The sequence below is a fragment of the Procambarus clarkii genome, chromosome 35 (assembly GCF_040958095.1).
Source record: "Procambarus clarkii isolate CNS0578487 chromosome 35, FALCON_Pclarkii_2.0, whole genome shotgun sequence".
NCBI classification, from domain to species: Eukaryota; Metazoa; Arthropoda; class Malacostraca; order Decapoda; family Cambaridae; genus Procambarus; species Procambarus clarkii.
The window spans coordinates 37,801,896-37,820,978 of record NC_091184.1 but is presented as its reverse complement, the minus strand read 5'-3'; the positions used below and the strand labels follow the sequence as shown (position 1 = coordinate 37,820,978).

Below are 19,083 nucleotides of genomic sequence, written 5' to 3'. Positions count from 1 at the left end.
TTTCTGATGCCCAGTCGAAAACTTTATTAATATCAGCTTGAAGTTTTTCAATGTCCTCAGCCGAGATAATTTTCATACTGATTTTTGTGTCATCTGCAAAGGATGATACGAAGCTGTGACTTGTATTTTTGCCTATATCTGATATGAGAATAAGGAAAAGCAGCGGTGCAAGGACTGTACCCTGAGGTACAGAGCTTTTAACTGCACTTGGACTAGATTTTATATGGTTGACTGTTACTCGCTGAGTCCTGTTTGACAGAAAACTGAGTATCCAGCGTCCTACTTTACCGGTTATTCCCATTGACTTCATTTTGTGTGCTATCACGCCATGGTCACATTTATCGAAAGCCTTTGCGAAGTCCGTGTATATCACATCAGCATTCTGTTTTTCTTCTAATGCTTCAGTGACTTTGTCGTAGTGCTCAAGTAGCTGTGAGAGGCACGATCTTACCGCTCGAAATCCACGTTGGCCTGGGTTGTGAAGGTCATTGGTCTTCATGAAATTGGTGACCTGACTCCTAATCACTCTCTCAAATACTTTTATGATGTGCGATGTTAGTGCAACTGGTCTATAATTTTTTGCCAATGCTTTGCTCCCTCCCTTGTGTAGAGGGGCTATGTCTGCTACTTTAAGTGCATCTGGTATCTCCCCCGTGTCCAAGCTCTTCCTCCACATTATACTGAGTGCCTGTGCTACCGGCACTTTGCATTTCTTTATAAATATTGAATTCCATGAGTCTGGACCTGGGGCCGAGTGCATGGGCATGTTTTCAATTTCTCTTTCAAAATTTAGTGCGCTCGTGTTGATATCAGTTATATTTACAGGGGTTTGAATATCCCGCATAAAGAAAATGTCTGGATCTTCCACCTTCATGTTGTTTATTGGAGTGCTAAACATGTCCTCATACTGCTTTTTTTAGGATTTCACTAATTTCTTTGTTATCCTCCGTGCATGAACCTTCACTTGTACGAATAGGTCCAATACTGGCAGTGGTTTTTGCTTTTGATTTGGCATATGAGAAGAAATATTTTGGATTTTTATTTATTTCTTGAATTGCTTTCTGTTCTAACTGCCTTTCTTCAGTTTCATATGGGTGTTGCAATTTCCGCTCGATTTCTTCAATCTCCCTATTTAAATTATTCCTTCTTTGACGGGAAATTCGTGTCTGCATAATCATTTCCGTTATTTTTTCCTGCGTTTATAGTGTCGTCTGCGTTCTCTTTCTACGTTAGATCTCTTTCTGGCTTTCCTCAAAGGAACATGTTTCAGACAGACTTGATACGCTTCTGAAGTAAGTTTTTCTATTCCTTCTGTAGGACTTGTATTACTTAGAACAGTTTCCCATGGAATGTTTGTAAGTTCCCTGTTTATTATCTCCCAGTCTATCCTTTTATTATTAAAATTGAATTTACTGAATAGCCCCTCTCGCTTTATCAGCGTTTTAGGTCTATTCTGAGTATTGATGGTCGTTTGCACTTCAATGAGCCTGTGATCTGAGTATGTGGTATCTGATATCGTAATGTCTCTGATAATGTCTTCATTGTTCGTAAAGACCAGATCTAGAATATTTTCATTTCTCTTTGGCTCCGATATCTGATGGTTGAGTGACTCAAGGCTTCTAGCTCCGGGTCGCTGTAATTCATCATGTGTGTGTCCTATTCACTAACATCGTCGTACAAGCTGCTCTCCTCAACTCCTTATTTTAGAGCGTAGTTTTGAGACGGTATTTGGAAAGTCGATTTCTTTTCCGTTCAGCAGGAGGGAACTTGAGCGGGAATTTTGGTAGGAAGCCTGACGTCACAAGAGAGAGGGTAGGAGGATACTGGTAGGTGGGGAGTCCCAGGTGCTTTATGGATAGAGCCTTGTGTACAAGGGAAGCAGGAAATAGTTATGGTATGTTTCCGGGGGCAAGGATAGGAGACATAGTGGAAGGATTGAGCAATATACTGTCAGACACTTGGATCAGGCCCATAGTTGTCTGCTTCTCAGTAGGTAGTTACGATTTTTGCCGAGGTAAGAAGGAGTTATGTGACAAATATAAAGTAGCGGTGGATGGGATCAGAAAGTTATAACCCCGCTCTTGTGCCAGGTAAGTCCACTACGGGCTCACCATAGCCCGTGCTGCATGGAAATTTTGTTCCAGTAGCTGAATCTAAAACAAAACGTGATTAGGAACACTTACGGGCTATTCATGCCCGTGCAACCTCTTGGATGGCTTAATCTTCATCAATCATCAATCGATCAGGAACAAGGAAGTGGTCCCAGTCATGTGCGGTGATGTGTGAGGGATGAGAGGCGTCAGTAAGTGGGTGTGGAAAGGGACTGGTGCACGCCAGAGTCTTCAAAACGATTATATGAATATTAATACAATTGTGAATAACTAAAGATCTTAGTTTGACAAAACGTCGTGCAGACGATGAGTCACAATAACGTGGCTGAAGTATGAATCGTTTCGGTCCAGGACGGACCGAAACGTCGTCGTCCCTTCAACTTCTAGTGTGTGGTCTGGTCAACAAAACGTCGTGTATCCGAGGAATGGGATCCATCCCTCAATTAGGGAGGAGTGGCAGCTTTATTGACTCATTAAGTAGCGTGTGAGACCTAATATGGGTAATGGAGAGTAGAAAGGGGAAAGTATAGGTCATATTAAACAACAATGTATTTCCTGCAAAAACAACGAAAAGAATGTTCTAAATATCAAGACAACATATAAAAGGTGTTTACAAGTGTACTGTACTAAATGCAGAGGTGTATATAAGAAGATAGAGGACCCCAGAGCACTGGAGTGCACTGAAAAAGTTAGACATAATTGCACTCACTGAAACATGGTTGAATATCGACGCAATGGACTTGCTGGTCGAAATTTAGTTGCAATTTAAGAGAGAGGATCTGAAGTGCTGTGTTAAAGAGCCATTCAATCCTAGAGACTGATAGGTTGGGTGACAAAACTGAACGTGTTATCGCAAGGGGACGCCGTGAAGACAATAGAAGGGAGACTCAACTATTTAACAAGAATAAAAAAAAAACATTTCGAGAAATAAATAATAAAAGCCAAAAGAACTTTCCTTAAATTCGTGTTGTTTATGTAATTTTACCTGAATTTACCTGAGAGCCACTAACAATAGTGGCCTCGACGAGGACAAGACGCCGGCGGCTTGTCGGAGGTCCCCCCCATTTGCTTTGATGATCTTTTCCAGCTGTACTTTAAAACGTTAAGAGAGTTTTGGCATTTACAGCTTCGGCGGGTAGGCGGTTCCATGGGTTTATAACGCTGTGGGTGAAAAAGCATATAGTGTTCTCAGTCCGACATTGTGGCTATCTGAACTTGAAACCGTTGCTCCTTGCTTGTCTTACATCTGACCTTTTAAGAAATTTTCCGGATCATCAACCTCCAAATTGTTCAGTATTTTAAAAAGTTTCAATAAGATTCGCCCTGTCATGCCTGGCTTGCAGTGTTGTTAGCCCCTTGTGGCCCTCAACCCTTCCTGATACGTGAGTTGAGTGAGCTCCGGAGAGAGAGAAGATTAAGCCACCCAAAAGGTGGCACGGGTATGAATAGCCCATAAGTGGTGGCCCTTTTGAGCCATTTCCAGTATCAATAGATGATACTGGAGATCTGTGGAGGTGCGACTGCACCCTGCGTGACGGGACATGTCTCCCGTGGAGCTCCGGAATTATTTCTGTTGTCCGGTGTTGCACTTTCTCCAGAGCAGCTTTGTCCTTCTGAAGAATGAGGTCTCCATTTTGCATACAGTAATCCAAATGTTGGCACCAGAGATTTATACAATTGACCCACTACCTTCTTTTCCTTAAAGTCGAAGGTACGCTTGATTTGTCCTAGTGTTTGGTTAAGTTTGTGAATGTCGCCCCTACCTGCTGTGTAACTTTCAATAAGTAATGGATTTTGTCTCCAAGGTCCTTTTCTTCAACAATATGTAAGTGCCATGTACTTAAATATTATGTTTTTGATGGCAATATATGCATCAAATTTTCATCTAGTTTTGTGTATATGCTAATGGGGGGCGAAGGGTACCTGGTGTTGTTTGGGTCTGTCTTCTCTCTCTATTTCTGTGTGCCTATCTGTTATTATCTATTTATCTATATTGCATCTATTCTTTAGAGAATTCATTTGCAAACATTTTCACACCAAATTTATAGTTATAACCCAAAAATAACTGATAAAATACAAAATGATTGTAAACATTTTAAGCACCGTTGAGTGGTACCCGCCCAGAGGCCGGGTCGTACCCGCCCAGAGGCCGGGTCGTACCCGCTCAGAGGCCGGGTCGTACCCGCTCAGAGGCCGGGTCGTACCCGCCCAGAGGCCGGGTCGTACCCGCCCAGAGGCCGGGTCGTACCCGCCCAGAGGCCGGGTCGTCAGTGTTTAAAATACCAAAATTCACATTTCTCACTTGATTCCCACCCTTGACGCCATGGTATTATGACTTATATTTCTTAAGGTATTTAACTTAGGCTTACCCCGACCAGCCTCCGTCCGCCACGCACCCCCAGACCATTCACCCTGAATAGTTGGGCGAGACTAGCCATAAGTCTCTGGTCTCCAAATTTGGCCAGAAACATTCTCTTATATCCATACTATGTCTGTCCAAGGTTGGAGGTCAGATGCTTGGGTCTAGCCTCACCCAACTTTGCACGGTGAATGGTCTGGAGTATGAGAAAGACATAGGCTGAATGGGGTCGACAAAATTCAAAGAGGGAACAATGTGCCATACCGCCACGACTAATTTTGGCACTGCCTGTCAGCTATGCCTGACTAAATATTTAAAAAATAAAAATAATTTTTTGATAGTAATATAAGAAATTATGCACTAATCTCATGGAAATTAAAATCCTAATCATCACACAGTAATTGGTCCCGTAGCAGAATAAACAAGACGATCCTTCCACAGCTGCTAAGACTACCTTAAGCCTCGCCCCTTTCTCAAATCCAGTGGGAAACTATTGTATATATTTTTAAATATCTTTACTCCCCTAGAATTCTCCCGCCGGGTGACCACCCACATGCCAATGGAAAGCTATTTTTATTCATATGAGAGACGGTGGAAAGACAGGGAGAGACAGACAGACAGAGACATGGACAGAAATAGGCTTCGGAGACACTGGGTCGACCAGAACAAAGAAGATAGACAAGCACAGAAACAGACAAATTATATATTTGCACCACACACATGTGAAAATTGGGATCAAAGCCTGAAAAAATACTCCCATGAGACAAATTCAATGCCCTTTATTGTTGACAAAAGTAGATAATTATCTCTCACTGAAATTACAAATGTTTATAAGTTATATACATATAATCTTATTGGTAAAAATGTGGTTTTTTGTCTTTACAATGTACACATATAGTCCTAAAGTAATTTACACAGTAACACTACATAACTTATTTTCTTAATGTTGGGGATTTTGGATCGTAAATATCAGTTAACATGGATCATATGGGGCCTTACTCTTTCACATTACTAACTCAGGTGTTCAGGGACCTGTAGGCCTACATGTAGGCCGGGTACCTGTGAACCAGGTACCTGAGGTCCAGGTACATGAGGACCAGGTACCCGAGGACCAGGTACCCGAGGACCAGGTACCCAAGGACCAGGTACCAGAGGACCAGGTACCAGAGGACCAGGTACCAGAGGACCAGGTACCCGAGGACCAGGTACCCAAGGACCAGGTACCAGAGGACCAGGTACCCGAGGACCAGGTACCAGAGGACCAGGTACCAGAGGACCAGGTACCAGAGGACCAGGTACCAGAGGACCAGGTACCCGAGGACCAGGTACCCGAGGACCAGGTACCAGAGGACCAGGTACCAGAGGACCAGGTACCCGAGGACCAGGTACCCGAGGACCAGGTACCAGAGGACCAGGTACCAGAGGACCAGGTACCAGAGGACCAGGTACCCGAGGACCAGGTACCTGAGGACCAGGTACTACAGACAACAAGCAGTACCTTCATCGTTTTAAGAGATGAATAAATATCAACAACTTCTTTACCCAATGGCTGGCCGACGTTTACCCAATGGCTGGCCGACGTTTACCCAATGGCTGGCGACGTTCGGATCCGCCATCGTCACGATGGCGGATCCGAACGTCGCCGATTGATGAAGATTAAGCCACCCAAGAGGTGGCACGGGCATGAATAGCCCGTAAGTGGTGGCCCTTTTGAGCCATTACCAGCATCAAAAGCTGATACTGGAGATCTGTGGAGGTGCGACTGCACCCTGCGTGACGGGAGATGTCTCCCGGACCAAATGGTGACCAGATGGTCCCCGAACGTCGCCAAGTTAAAACCCTTCTCTTGTACACTCCTCGTCTGCTTCATTGTGTATGGAACCTTACTACTCCAACATGTACACCATTGTGCTTATTATTATACATCTAAATACTACACCAAGAGGACTGATAACTATTGATAGTTTGTGGACTGTTTATGTGGTTGTTTACATCTGGCACCACTGTAGCCGTGGTTGCCAAGTGTTGCCACACCCGGCAACCAGTTCCTCAGTGCCACGTCTGTCTTTAAACTGCAGCACTGCAACACTGTTTGCAACACTAGAGCACTGCATCAGTCAGCAGGAACCATTAAGTATGGTTACGTTTATAATTTAATAGTTTAATGACATACAAAACAAGGTTATAACAACACATATTACTTAGTCACCTAAGAGTTCCAGGTAGTGTTGACAACTAATGTTGCCACATATCACAACTGACACAAGTTAATAATATCAACACTCCTCGCCCTCCATGATATCATCAGTGGCAGGACAAGTAAGGTTACATGCTTGCTATTCCTGAAAATATTTAATTGACGAAAATCTAAGACCCTGAAAATTTGGTAAAGGATGAGAGTGATTACTGTTGTCTGACCAGCTGGGTCTCGTGTATATAGTCAAGCAAGAGGAAAGTGTCTTAAACAGGGAAGCACACACACGTATCGCTGCTAGTTTGCTTGATAATGTTAGGGGGAGCAGGAGCCGGAGATGTGATGATGCCCGCTGATGGCAGCGTTGTTCTGTGAATGTTGCTTAATCCTGGCCACCTGCAGCAGAGGGGAGGAGGAGGAGGAAGGAAGGAAGAGGAAGGAAGAGAGGCACGTAGGTGAGCCAGACACGATGACACATGACTGGAACACAGGTGAAGACGGCCGACAGAAAGAGAGAACCGGAGGCACTGTAGTATGAGGGCCCCCTAGAGTGGGCTAAGGCAGTAGAGCAGCCAGAGAGTGTTCTGCCGGCAGGAGCAGGGGCAGCAGAAGGGCCTGGCCTGCTGGGGAGGAAGTCAGGTGGCCCTTGAGTTGTGGGAAGCTGAGAGAGCGCCAGGGCCGGCCTAGAGGGGGTTGCAGCGACACGAACAGCAGGACGGGAAGAGAAACCAGTCCATGAAGATGCCGTTACAGTCATTCTCCGGGTCGTAGGCCAGCAGGCGATGCCACTTGTACTTCTGCTCGCAGCCACAGTCTCCACCACACCGCTTGGTAGACGTTTTCCTGTGGAAGCCACACGGGGAAGAGTTAGCAAGAGAGGGAGAGAGAAGTGATTAAAGACGTCTTCTCCAACACCTACATTATACATCAGGTCTGTAGCGAGGACATGTACACCCTGTCAGGCCCTCAAGTAATCAGGAGGAGGCTGTTTGAACACCTAAATGGACACATTTTATAGAAGAATGTTATCATGAGTTCACAGAAGGGAAGTCTTGACTCTAGAGGTGGCTAGCATTTAGTTTCTAGTTTCATATAGGAAACTAGAAGGATTGATTGCCTCAATATTTCTGGCTGCCAGAAACCTTTTGACCTTGTATATAAGTGCTCTTAAAGAACACATTTGAGAAATCAACGGGAGTAACCGGAAGTGAGATGAACAGAGTGAGAGAATACCTACCCGACGCAAAACAGAGACTACCAGTAAAGCGGAAGAGATCCGAATAGAATGAGGCAAGAAGCGGAATGTCAAAGAGATCAGTGTTAAGATCTATATTGTTGCAGAAACATCAACGCCTTAACTAAGAAAGCAGGAGCCAGCATGTCAATCGTTTCGGACGACAAAACATTGACGAAACTAACCAGACCATCGACGGACGGCAGAGTGTTCCAGGCAGACTGCCACGAACGAGGTCGTGGGTCGGGGTCGAGGAGGTCGTTGAGACAGTAAATGGTGATGGGAATGCGACTACTGTAACTATAACATAACAATGAACAGAGAGTAGAAGTACCTCCACATAACCCAGTGTACCGTTAGGACCTGGACAAGGTCCGGGTCCAAACTTGAGAGGTGGGTAAGTGGAAAGGTCCTAGCATGGATAAGGAACTACCTAACAGGAAGGAGCCAGAGAGTTACGGTAAGGGGCGAGAAGTCGGACTGGCGAACAGTAACGAGTGGAATACCTCAAGGATCGGTGCTGGGACCAATTCTATTTCTAATATACGTAATGACATGTTTACAGGAGTAGAACCATACATATCGATGTTCGCGGATGACACAAAATTAATGAGAAGAGTAGTGACAGGTGAGGACTGTAGGATCCTCCAAGAGGGCTTGAACAGGTTGCAGAGATGGTCAGAGAAATGGCTACTGGAGTTCAACACGAGCAAATGTAAAGTTATGAAAATAGGATCAGGTGAGAGGAGACCAAAGGGACAGTACACAGTGAAGGGGAACAGCCTACCTGTGACGATTCGAGAAAGAGACCTGGGAGTGGACGTAACACCTAATCTAACTCCTGAGGCACATATAAATAGGCTATCGACAGCAGCGTACTCTACACTGGCAAAAGTTAGAACATCCTTCAGAAACCTAAGTGAGTAGGCTTTTAGGGCGCTATACACTGCCTACGTGAGACCAGTCTTAGAGTATGTAGCCCCATCATGGAGTCTCCACCTGAAGAAACACATAAGGAAACTGGAAAAGGTTCAGAAGTTTGCGACGAGGCTCGTCCCAGAGTTATGAAGGATGGGGTATGAAGAGCGCCTGAAGGAACTGAACCTTGCAACACTAGAAAAAAGAAGGGAGAGGGGGGATATGATAGGAACGTATAAAATACTCAGGAGAATTGACAGAGTGGAAATAGTTCATTAATATTAATGTTCACACATAATAGTAACAGAACGAGGGGGCATGAAGGGAAGCTGGAAACTCAGATGAGTCACAGAGATGTTAGGAAGTATTCTTTTAGCGTGAGAGTAGTGGGAAAATGGAATGCACCTAAGGAACAGGTTGTGGCAGCAAACTCAATTCATAATTTTAAAACTAGATATGATAGGGAAATGGGACAGGAGTCATTGCTGAAACAACTCATGGCTAAAAATGCGGGATCCAAGAGTCAATGCTCGATCCTGCAGGCACAAATATGTGAGTACAAATAGGTGAGTACCCCATACACACACAGCAGGGGCGCCGGTGGCTGAGTAGACTGTATGCTGGATACGAAGTTCTGTGAACCAGGGTTCGATTTCCGGCGCCGGCGGGAAACAAAAATGGGCAAAGTTTTTTTTTTCACCCTGATGCCCCCTGTTACCTAGCAGTAAATAGGGACCTGGGAGTTAGACAGCTGTTACGGGCTGCTTCCTCTGTGTGTGTGTGTGTGTGTGTGTGTGTGTGTGTGTACTCACCTAGTTGTACTCACCTAGTTGTGCTTGCGGGGGTTGAGCTCTGGCTCTTTGGTCCCGCCTCTCAACCGTCAATCAACAGGTGTACAACAGGTGTGTGTGTGTGGGGGGGGAATAGTTAGTAGTTAGTAACAGTTGATTGATTGACAAGTTGAGAGGCGGGCCGAAAGAGCAGAGCTCAACCTCACCTAGCACAACTAGGTGAGTACACACACACACACACACACACACTGAGCCTACCACTCTCCATAGTGTATAACAAATCACTGGCAACAGGGGAACTGCCAGATATTTGGAAAGCAGCTAACGTAGTCCCGATATACAAGAAAGGGGATAGACAGGAGGCACTGAACTACAGGCCAGTGTCCCTAACCTGCATACCATGCAAGCTGATGGAGAAGATTGTGCGAAAAAAACTAGTGGAGCATCTGGAGCGAAGGAACTTTGTAACACAGCATCAACATGGGTTCAGGGATGGCAGGTCCTGCCTCACAGGGTTACTTGAATTCTACGACCAGGCAACAAAAATAAGGCAAGAAAGAGAAGGGTGGGCAGACTGCATATTTTTGGATTGTCAGAAAGCCTTTGATACAGTGCCACACAAGAGGCTAGTGCGAAAGTTGGAGATGCAGGCTGGAGTGAGAGGGAAGGTACTCCGGTGGATAGAGGAGTACCTAAGCAACAGGAGACAACGAGTCTGTGTGAGGGGTGAGGTCTCAGATTGGCGAGACGTCACAAGTGGAGTCCCGCAGGGGTAAGTCCTTGGACCTATACTGTTTCTGGTATATGTAAATGATCTCCCAGAGGGTATAGATTCGTTCCTCTCAATGTTTGCCGACGATGCAAAAATTATGAGGAGGATTGAAACAGAGGATGATAGTAGGAGGCTACAAGATGACCTGGATAGACTGAGTGAATGGTCCAACAAATGGCTGTTGAAGTTCAACCCGAGTAAATGCAAAGTAATGAAACTAGGCAGTGGAAACAGGAGGCCAGGCACAGGATACAGAATAGGAGATGAAGTACTTAATGAAACAGACAGAGAGAAAGATCTAGGAGTTGATATCACACCAAACCTGTCTCCTGAAGCCCACATAAAGAGAATAACGTCTGCGGCATATGCGAGGCTGGCTAACATCAGAACGGCGTTCAGGAACCTGTGTAAGGAATCATTCAGAATCTTGTACACCACATATGTAAGACCAATCCTGGAGTATGCGGCCCCAGCATGGAGCCCGTACCTTGTCAAGCACAAGACGAAGCTGGAAAAAGTCTAAAGGTATGCTACTAGACTAGTCCCAGAACTAAGAGGCATGAGTTATGAGGAAAGGCTGCGGGAAATGCACCTTACGACACTGGAAGACAGAAGAGTAAGGGGGGACATGATCACAACCTACAAAATCCTCAGGGGAATCGACCGGGTAAACAAGGATGAACTATTCAACACTGGTGGGACGCGAACAAGGGGACACAGGTGGAAGCTGAGTACCCAAATGAGCCACAGAGACGTTAGAAAGAACTTTTTCAGTGTCAGAGTAGTTAGTAAATGGAATGCATTAGGAAGTGATGTGGTGGAGGCTGACTCCATACACAGTTTCAAATGTAGATATGATAGAGCCCAATAGGCTCAGGAATCTGTACACCAGTTGATTGACGGTTGAGAGGCGGGACCAAAGAGCCAGAGCTCAACCCCCGCAAGCACAATTAGGTGAGTACACACACACACACACACACACACACACACACACACACACACACACACAAGATAGGTGTAGGGAGCAGGAGGCCAGATACAAGGTATCATCTGGGAGAGGAAATTCTTCAGGAGTCAGAGAAGGAAAAAGACTTGGGGGTTGATATCACGCCAGACCTGTCTCCTGCAGCACATATCAAGCGGATAACATCAGCGGCATATGCCAGGCTGGCCAACATACGAACGGCATTCAGAAACTTGTGTAAAGAATCATTCAGAACTTTGTATACCATATATGTCAGGCCAATCCTGGAGTATGCAGCCCCAGCATGGAGTCCATATCTAGTCAAGGATAAGACTAAACTGGAAAAGGTTCAAAGGTTTGCCACCAGACTAGTACCCGAGCTGAGAGGTATGAGCTACGAGGAGAGACTACGGGAATTAAACCTCACTTCGCTGGAAGACAGAAGAGTTAGGGGGGACATGATCACCACATTCAAGATTCTGAAGGGGATTGATAGGGTAGATAAAGACAGTCTATTTAACACAAGGGGCACACGTACTAGGGGACACAGGTGGAAACTGAGTGCCCAAATGAGCCACAGAGATATTAGAAAGAACTTTTTTAGTGTCAGAGTGGTTGACAAATGGAATGCATTAGGAAGTGATGTGGTGGAGGCTAACTCCATACACAGTTTCAAGTGTAGATATGACAGAGCCCGATAGGCTCAGGAATCTGTACACCTGTTGATTGACGGTTGAGAGGCGGGACCAAAGAGCCAGAGCTCAACCCCCGCAAACACAACTAGGTGAGTACAACTAGGTGAGTACACACACACACACACACACACACACACACACACACACACACATACACACGCACACATACACACAGGATACTGAAGGCCGGGACACAGGATACAGAATGGGAGATGAAGTCCATGAAATGGACAGAGAGAAAGATCTAGGAGTTGATATCACACCAAACCTGTCTCCTGAAGCCCACATACAAAAAATAACATCAGCGGCGTATGCGAGGTTGGCTAACATCAGAACAGCCTTCAGGAACCTGTGTAAGGTATCATTCAGAACCTTGTACACCACATATGTAAGACCAATCCTGGAGTATGCGGCCCCAGCATGGAGCCCGTACCTTGTCAAGCACAAGGCGAAGCTGGAAATAGTTCAGAGGTATGCCACTGGACACATACACACAGGAACTAATAGGCATGAGTTACGAGGAAAGTCTGTGTGAAATGCACCTCACAACACTGGAAGACTTAAAAGTGAGGGGAGACATGATCACTACCTACAAAATTCTCAGGGGAATTGACAGGGTAGATAAGGATAAACTTTTTAACACGGGTGGAATACGAAAAGCTTGTGGAAACAGAGTACCCCAAATGAGCCACAGGGACGTTAGAAAGAACTTATTCAGTGTCAGAGTAGTTAACAGATGGAATGCATTAGGCAGTGATGTGGTGGAGGCTGACTCCATACACATTTTCAAATGTAGATATAATACAGTCCAGTAGGCTCAGGAATCTGTACACCAGTTGAGTGACAGTTGAGAGGCGGGACCAAAGATCAAAGCTCAACCTCCGCAAGCACAACTAGGTGACGACTTAGTGAGTATACACATACACGCACACAGGTGAAGGCTGATTCCATACACAGTTTCAACTGTAGATATGCCAGAGCTCAATAAGCTAAGGAACCTCTACCAGTAGATTGACACTTGAGAGACGAGTCCAAAGAGCCGAAGCTCAACCCCCACAAGCTCAACTAGGCGAGTACAGACACACACAGGTGAGGGTACTCCCGTAGATAGTCAGGTGGCGATAATGAGCCGAGGGCATCCTGTGCCCTCAGGTGACGGTGTCGCCATCCTGGCAGATGCCAAGAGTGGCGCGGCCGTTATACCGCCACTGCTCGAATTTGAAATGTTTTCAAAATTCCCGCCGGACACTTGTAACGGACCGCGACGCCGGCCTCCGTCTGATAAATCTTTTCTCAAACACATTTTGACGGTGCGATAATAAAGATGGGATACTTTAGGTAATTATCTGAAATATGAATATGATTGCTGATTATGATTTGCTACTGTGACAAACAGGAAATCTAAATTATTTTTTTAAAGAAAGTTGAGCTTGACAGCGAGAGAGTGAGAGAAGGGAGAAGGAGAGAGAGAGAAAGAGAAACGGGTGAGTGTTATCTGAAGAAGATATGGGTGTCACGGGACATCCTATAGGCAAGAGTAACGCTCACACCACATACACACACACACCACATACACACACACACCACATACACACACACACCACATACATACATACACACCACATACACACACACACCACATACACACACACACCACATACACACACACACCACATACACACACACACCACATACACACACTACATACACACACACACCACATACATACATACACACCACATACATACATACACACCACATACACACACACACCACATACACACACACACCACATACACACACCACATACACACACACACCACATACACACACTACATACACACACACACCACATACATACATACACACCACATACACACATACACCACACACACACACACACCACATACACACACACACCACATACACACACACACCACATACATACATACACACCACATACATACACACCACATACATACACACACACCACATACACACACACACCACATACATACATACACACCACATAGACACACACAACGTGCTTGTGTAGACCATGTTGGCTGGCTGGCCTCTCTATACTCACCTAGCTGTGCTTGCGGGGGTCTGGCTCTTTGGTCCCGCCTCTCAACCGTCAACCAACTGGTGTACAGATTCCTGAGCCTACTGGGCTCTATCATATCAACATTTGAAACTGTGTATGGAGTCAGCCTTCACCGTGCGACACAGTGGTTGCCAGGATCAGGTTGGGTTACCGTTACCTGTGGCAGGTGGCTTCAGGTGACGGACCTGCCAATCCTGAGCACTCCAGGTGCAAACTCTGCGAGCACTATATGGGTCGTGATCACATTATTGAGTGTCCAGTCATTAGATACTTCAGACCTGCCAGTCTGAGGTACCTGGAGCTTTGCAATGACTTTATCCACTCGTGATTATTATACCCTTATATTGCAGCCAAAGTTTGCCATTGCACGCTACTGATCACAATAGGATGGTATTACTAACCATCCTATTAGGAAGGGTATTTCATTCCTTGAAATAATCCTCAAATTATGCAACAATGTACCTGTTAATAATCCTCAAATTTTACTTTAATCTACCCACTAATCTTTGTCAAATTTTCTTACAATGTACCTGTTAAAAATGTTAAATTTTGCTAGAAATTACCTACTTAAAATTATATGTTAAATTTTTATCTGTGGCTTTGCATGAATATAAAAATTTCAATTTTATGTAATCTTACCATCCCATTGTACCTTCTTGCAAATAAATTATTATTATTATTATATTTATTATTATATGGGGGACTTTAGTATCACAAACTATGTAACCATTGATATGGGGGGGGGGGGGTATACTCACGCGCATATCTCCTGGTGTATGGCCTGGGAGAACTCATTGGTGTTGACGATGGCTCTGACCTTGCCGGCGGAGTTGCTGGCCCAGTACGGGGTCACGATGTCCACGTCGCTCTCACACGAGTCCACCCTGAAGTGTGCAGTCATGTGTTACTCCTCCAGCAGTGGCAGAATATAAGACACAGATATTTACACTTAGAGGCAGACTTAGCTATTCTGTGTATAAGTACACTGAGAGGCAGACTTAACTATTCTGTGTATATGTACACTGAGAGGCAGACTTAACTATTCTGTGTATATGTACACTGAGAGGTTAGCTATGGATAATATTACAGCCCGTGAGGGAAGGTTCCCCAACATCAAGAAACTGTCGTACTAAAGTGCCCTTATCCTAACATACCCGAGGACCCATAACAGGAAACCGGACAGTTCGTCAATTTCGAGAGCCGCTTCCATTTTCTAATACAACTTTTGGCCTTAGGTAGAGAATACCTCAAAATACGAGGTTCTATTAGCAGGACAAGTTTAATGTTCAGGACTACAGTGTCCGTGTTCGTTGGTCAGCAAACGGTTGTGGTGGCTTCCTAAAATGAAGTACTTAATCGTGCGTTTGTCCAGACAACTACAGCTGCAACCCATCCTCCGAATTGACAGTACGTTTTAATACTAAGTGTAATAAGTACATTTCCTGACTGTCATACAGTACGTTTTAATACTAAGTGTAATAAGTACATTTCCTGACTGTCATACATAGTACATCATTGCTGTTACATTTACCCCCATTTAATTCTCCTCGTTTTCTGTTAATACACTCAGAATTTTAGGATGAAGTTTTAATGTCTAGCTTGCTATACACGTTTTAAATATCAGGAATTTCTTTTTCAGTTTTATTAAGTAATAGAAATTTTATACAAAATTTGAAAATATCCTGAGTTATACAATTTATTTAAATATTTTAGTTTTGTTTTATAAAACTGTAATATTAATATAACTATAGGTTAAGTAGTAATTGTAATTAATTTTAATAAGCAATAAAATTCTTATCTTCAAAAACTAAGATGGATAGGTTAGGACGCGGTTTTCTATTCAGCTTTTCAGGTAAACTCAAATATTCACAATATATTTGAGAGTACGATTTAATACTAAGTGTAAATACGTACAATTCCTGACTGTCATACATAGTACATAATTGCACTTATGGGGCTGTTACATTTATCTTCCCATTTCTGGAGGACGGGCTGACAGGTAAGTACTTTCCTTGTAAGAGGGTGAGCTGTCTTAATAACCCTCCAGAGGTTGATAGGCCTTGAGCCCAACCCCAGACTACGCTGCTGAGGTAGGAGGTTATTAAGGCCGGCTGGTTAGACATATTATTACAACACTATCACTTAACCTGAGGTACAAAATATATAAGTTTTGTTCAGTATAAGAGGAGGAAATTAATATACATTTATCTAATCATATCAAGTCTGCATCTACTTAAACCCAGCATTGGGTTGAGGGGTTTTCCACTCCCCCCTTCAGCCCCAGAACCCCCTCCAACCCCCCCCACACTTTCTCCAGCCCCCCACACCCTTCTCCAGCACCCCCCACACCCCTCCCCAGCAACCCCCACACCCCTCCAGACCTCCCTACACACCACCAGACCTCCCTACACCTCTCCAGCCCCCCACACCCCTCTCCAACCCTTCCCACACCCCTCCAGCACCCCCCACACCCCTCCAGACCTCCCTACACCCCTCCAAACCTCCCTACACCCCTCCAGACCTCCCTACACCCCTCCAGACCTCCCTACACCCCTCCAGACCTCCCTACACACCACACACTCACAACCGCACCTGTCAGAGTTGACATTAGCGTTGCTGGGGAAGGACTGACGCTTGTTGCGGATGAGGTTGAAGAAAGACTGTCCTCGTGGGTCGTCAGAGTGGTAGTCGTGGTGGACGTCCTGGTCCAGCTCAGGGATCTCGTCCCCAAACGCCTCCACCGAGCGCCCAGTGCGACTGAACGGCCGGAACTCCACGCCTGTCTGCGCTCTCTGTAATGTTCCCCACATGATGAGTAGGAGCAGGAGCAGGGGAGGGGGGGGGGACGGTGAAATGGAGGGGTGGTGGAGGGAGGGGGTAGAATGAGGGAGGAAGGGAGGGGGGGAGGTGATGGAGGGAGAGCATTAACAACACGGAAGTAAATAAGAACCTCAGTAAACTAAGATAAAATTGCTAAGGCAAGAGAACACACTCAGAGGGGAAAGGTAAGGGAGAGAGAACACACTCAGAGGGGAAAGGTAAGGGAGAGAGAACACACTCAGAGGGGAAGGTAAGGGAGAGTGAACACACTCAGAGGGGAAGGTAAGGGAGAGTGAACACACTCAGAGGGGAAGGTAAGGGAGAGTGAACACACTCAGAGGGGAAGGTAAGGGAGAGTGAACACACTCAGAGGGGAAGAGAAGGGAGAGTGAACACACTCAGAGGGGAAGGTAAGGGAGAGTGAACACACTCAGAGGGGAAGGTAAGGGAGAGTGAACACACTCAGAGGGGAAGGGAAGGGAGAGTGAACACACTCAGAGGGGAAGGTAAGGGAGAGTGAACACACTCAGAGGGGAAGGGAAGGGAGAGTGAACACACTCAGAGGGGAAGGTAAGGGAGAGTGAACACACTCAGAGGGGAAGGTAAGGGAGAGTGAACACACTCAGAGGGGAAGGTAAGGGAGAGTGAACACACTCAGAGGGGAAGGGAAGGGAGAGTGAACACACTCAGAGGGGAAGGTAAGGGAGAGTGAACACACTCAGAGGGGAAGGGAAGGGAGAGTGAACACACTCAGAGGGGAAGGTAAGGGAGAGAGAACACACTCAGAGGGAAGGGAAGGGAGAGTGAACACACTCAGAGGGGAAGGTAAGGGAGAGTGAACACACTCAGAGGGGAAGGGAAGAGAGAGTGAACACAAAAAATGGCTACATGACGAACAGTTTGTTCACTGAAGACACTGGAATTGTTACGAATTAAAATTGGATAACACAATAGAGTAGTGATGGTAGTAGTAGTGGTGGTGGTAGTAGTAGTGATGATAGTAGTGGTAGTAGGAGTAGTAGTAGTAGTAGTAGTAGTAGCAGTGATGGTAGTACTATCAACAGTGGGAGAGACTACCTGCTGTAGGGTCTCCACATTCTCCAGGAAGCTGCCATACATTCTCCTCATCAGAGCCTTGTTGTCCTCTATGAACTTCTCTATCCTGTCTCTGGAAAATAAAGAGCAGTGTAAACACCTCATCACATGTCTTACATGTTTAGTTACATATATTATCTACTGGTCAACTAAATATATATTTTTTATACATTTATTTCCTTCACCCACACTTGCCCCCTCCCTCCTGTCTCTCTGTCACCCGTCCCTCCACAACACTTGCCTCCTCCCTCCTGTCTGTCTGTCACCCGTTAGCCAGCCACACTCATCCCCTCCCTCCTGTCTGTCTGTCACCCGTTAAACAGCCACACTCACCCCCTCCCTCCTGTCTGTCTGTCACCCGTTAGCCAGCCACACTCATCCCCTCCCTCCTGTCTGTCTGTCACCCGTTAAACAGCCACACTCACCCCCTCCCTCCTGTCTGTCTGTCACCCGTTAACCAGCCACACTCATCCCCTCCCTCCTGTCTGTCTGTCACCCGTTAAACAGCCACACTCACCCCCTCCCTCCTGTCTGTCTGTCACCCGTTAACCAGCCACACTCGCCCCCTCCCTCCTGTCTGTCTGTCACCCGTTAACCAGCCACACTCGCCCCCTCCCTCCTGTCTGTCTGTCACCCGTTAACCAGCCACACTCGCCCCCTCCCTCCTGTCTATCTGTCACCCGTCCCTCCACCACACTTACCTGGGGTAGACGTTTCCTGGTGTGCGACAGAAGAGCTGGTTAAGTCTCTTTATACAAGGCAGTCCTCTGATGATCTCCCCCTGAACTTCCACTCCCAGAGCCAGGCTGAGAGCCGTCCACAGCACCTGTGGGATACCAGGGTACAGTGAGAAGGGTGCAAAGGTACAGAGGTATAGTTACAAGGGTTCATACACCTGTAAATCACAGTGACACTGGTAAAGTCGTTAACAACCTTGGAATGGACCTGTAGTGTTTCAGTGGTCTGTCGGACATTTCACCACAATGCTCATATTTCATGTTTTGGAACCTGTAAACCTATTTC

General features: G+C 45.8%; 2 protein-coding genes across 2 annotated transcripts in view; one reads left to right on the top strand and one right to left on the bottom strand.

The window, feature by feature from the left end:
• The window catches only part of LOC123768412 (PR domain zinc finger protein 15-like), a 509,712-nt gene that overhangs the window by 41,090 nt on the left and 449,539 nt on the right, over nucleotides 1–19,083 (top strand). The gene's annotated exons all lie outside the window — the stretch shown is intronic.
• LOC123768407 (protein spaetzle 3) overlaps nucleotides 5,234–19,083 on the bottom strand; it is a 109,235-nt gene continuing 95,385 nt past the window's right edge. The window contains exons 2-6 of the mRNA XM_045758901.2: nucleotides 18,762–18,886; nucleotides 18,043–18,133; nucleotides 16,738–16,937; nucleotides 14,904–15,029; nucleotides 5,234–7,507 (exon numbers count right to left, since the gene is read on the bottom strand). Coding sequence (XP_045614857.2) covers nucleotides 7,348–7,507; nucleotides 14,904–15,029; nucleotides 16,738–16,937; nucleotides 18,043–18,133; nucleotides 18,762–18,886 — 702 coding nt within the window. The 3' untranslated portion in view covers nucleotides 5,234–7,347. The remainder of the gene's footprint in view (nucleotides 7,508–14,903; nucleotides 15,030–16,737; nucleotides 16,938–18,042; nucleotides 18,134–18,761; nucleotides 18,887–19,083) is intronic.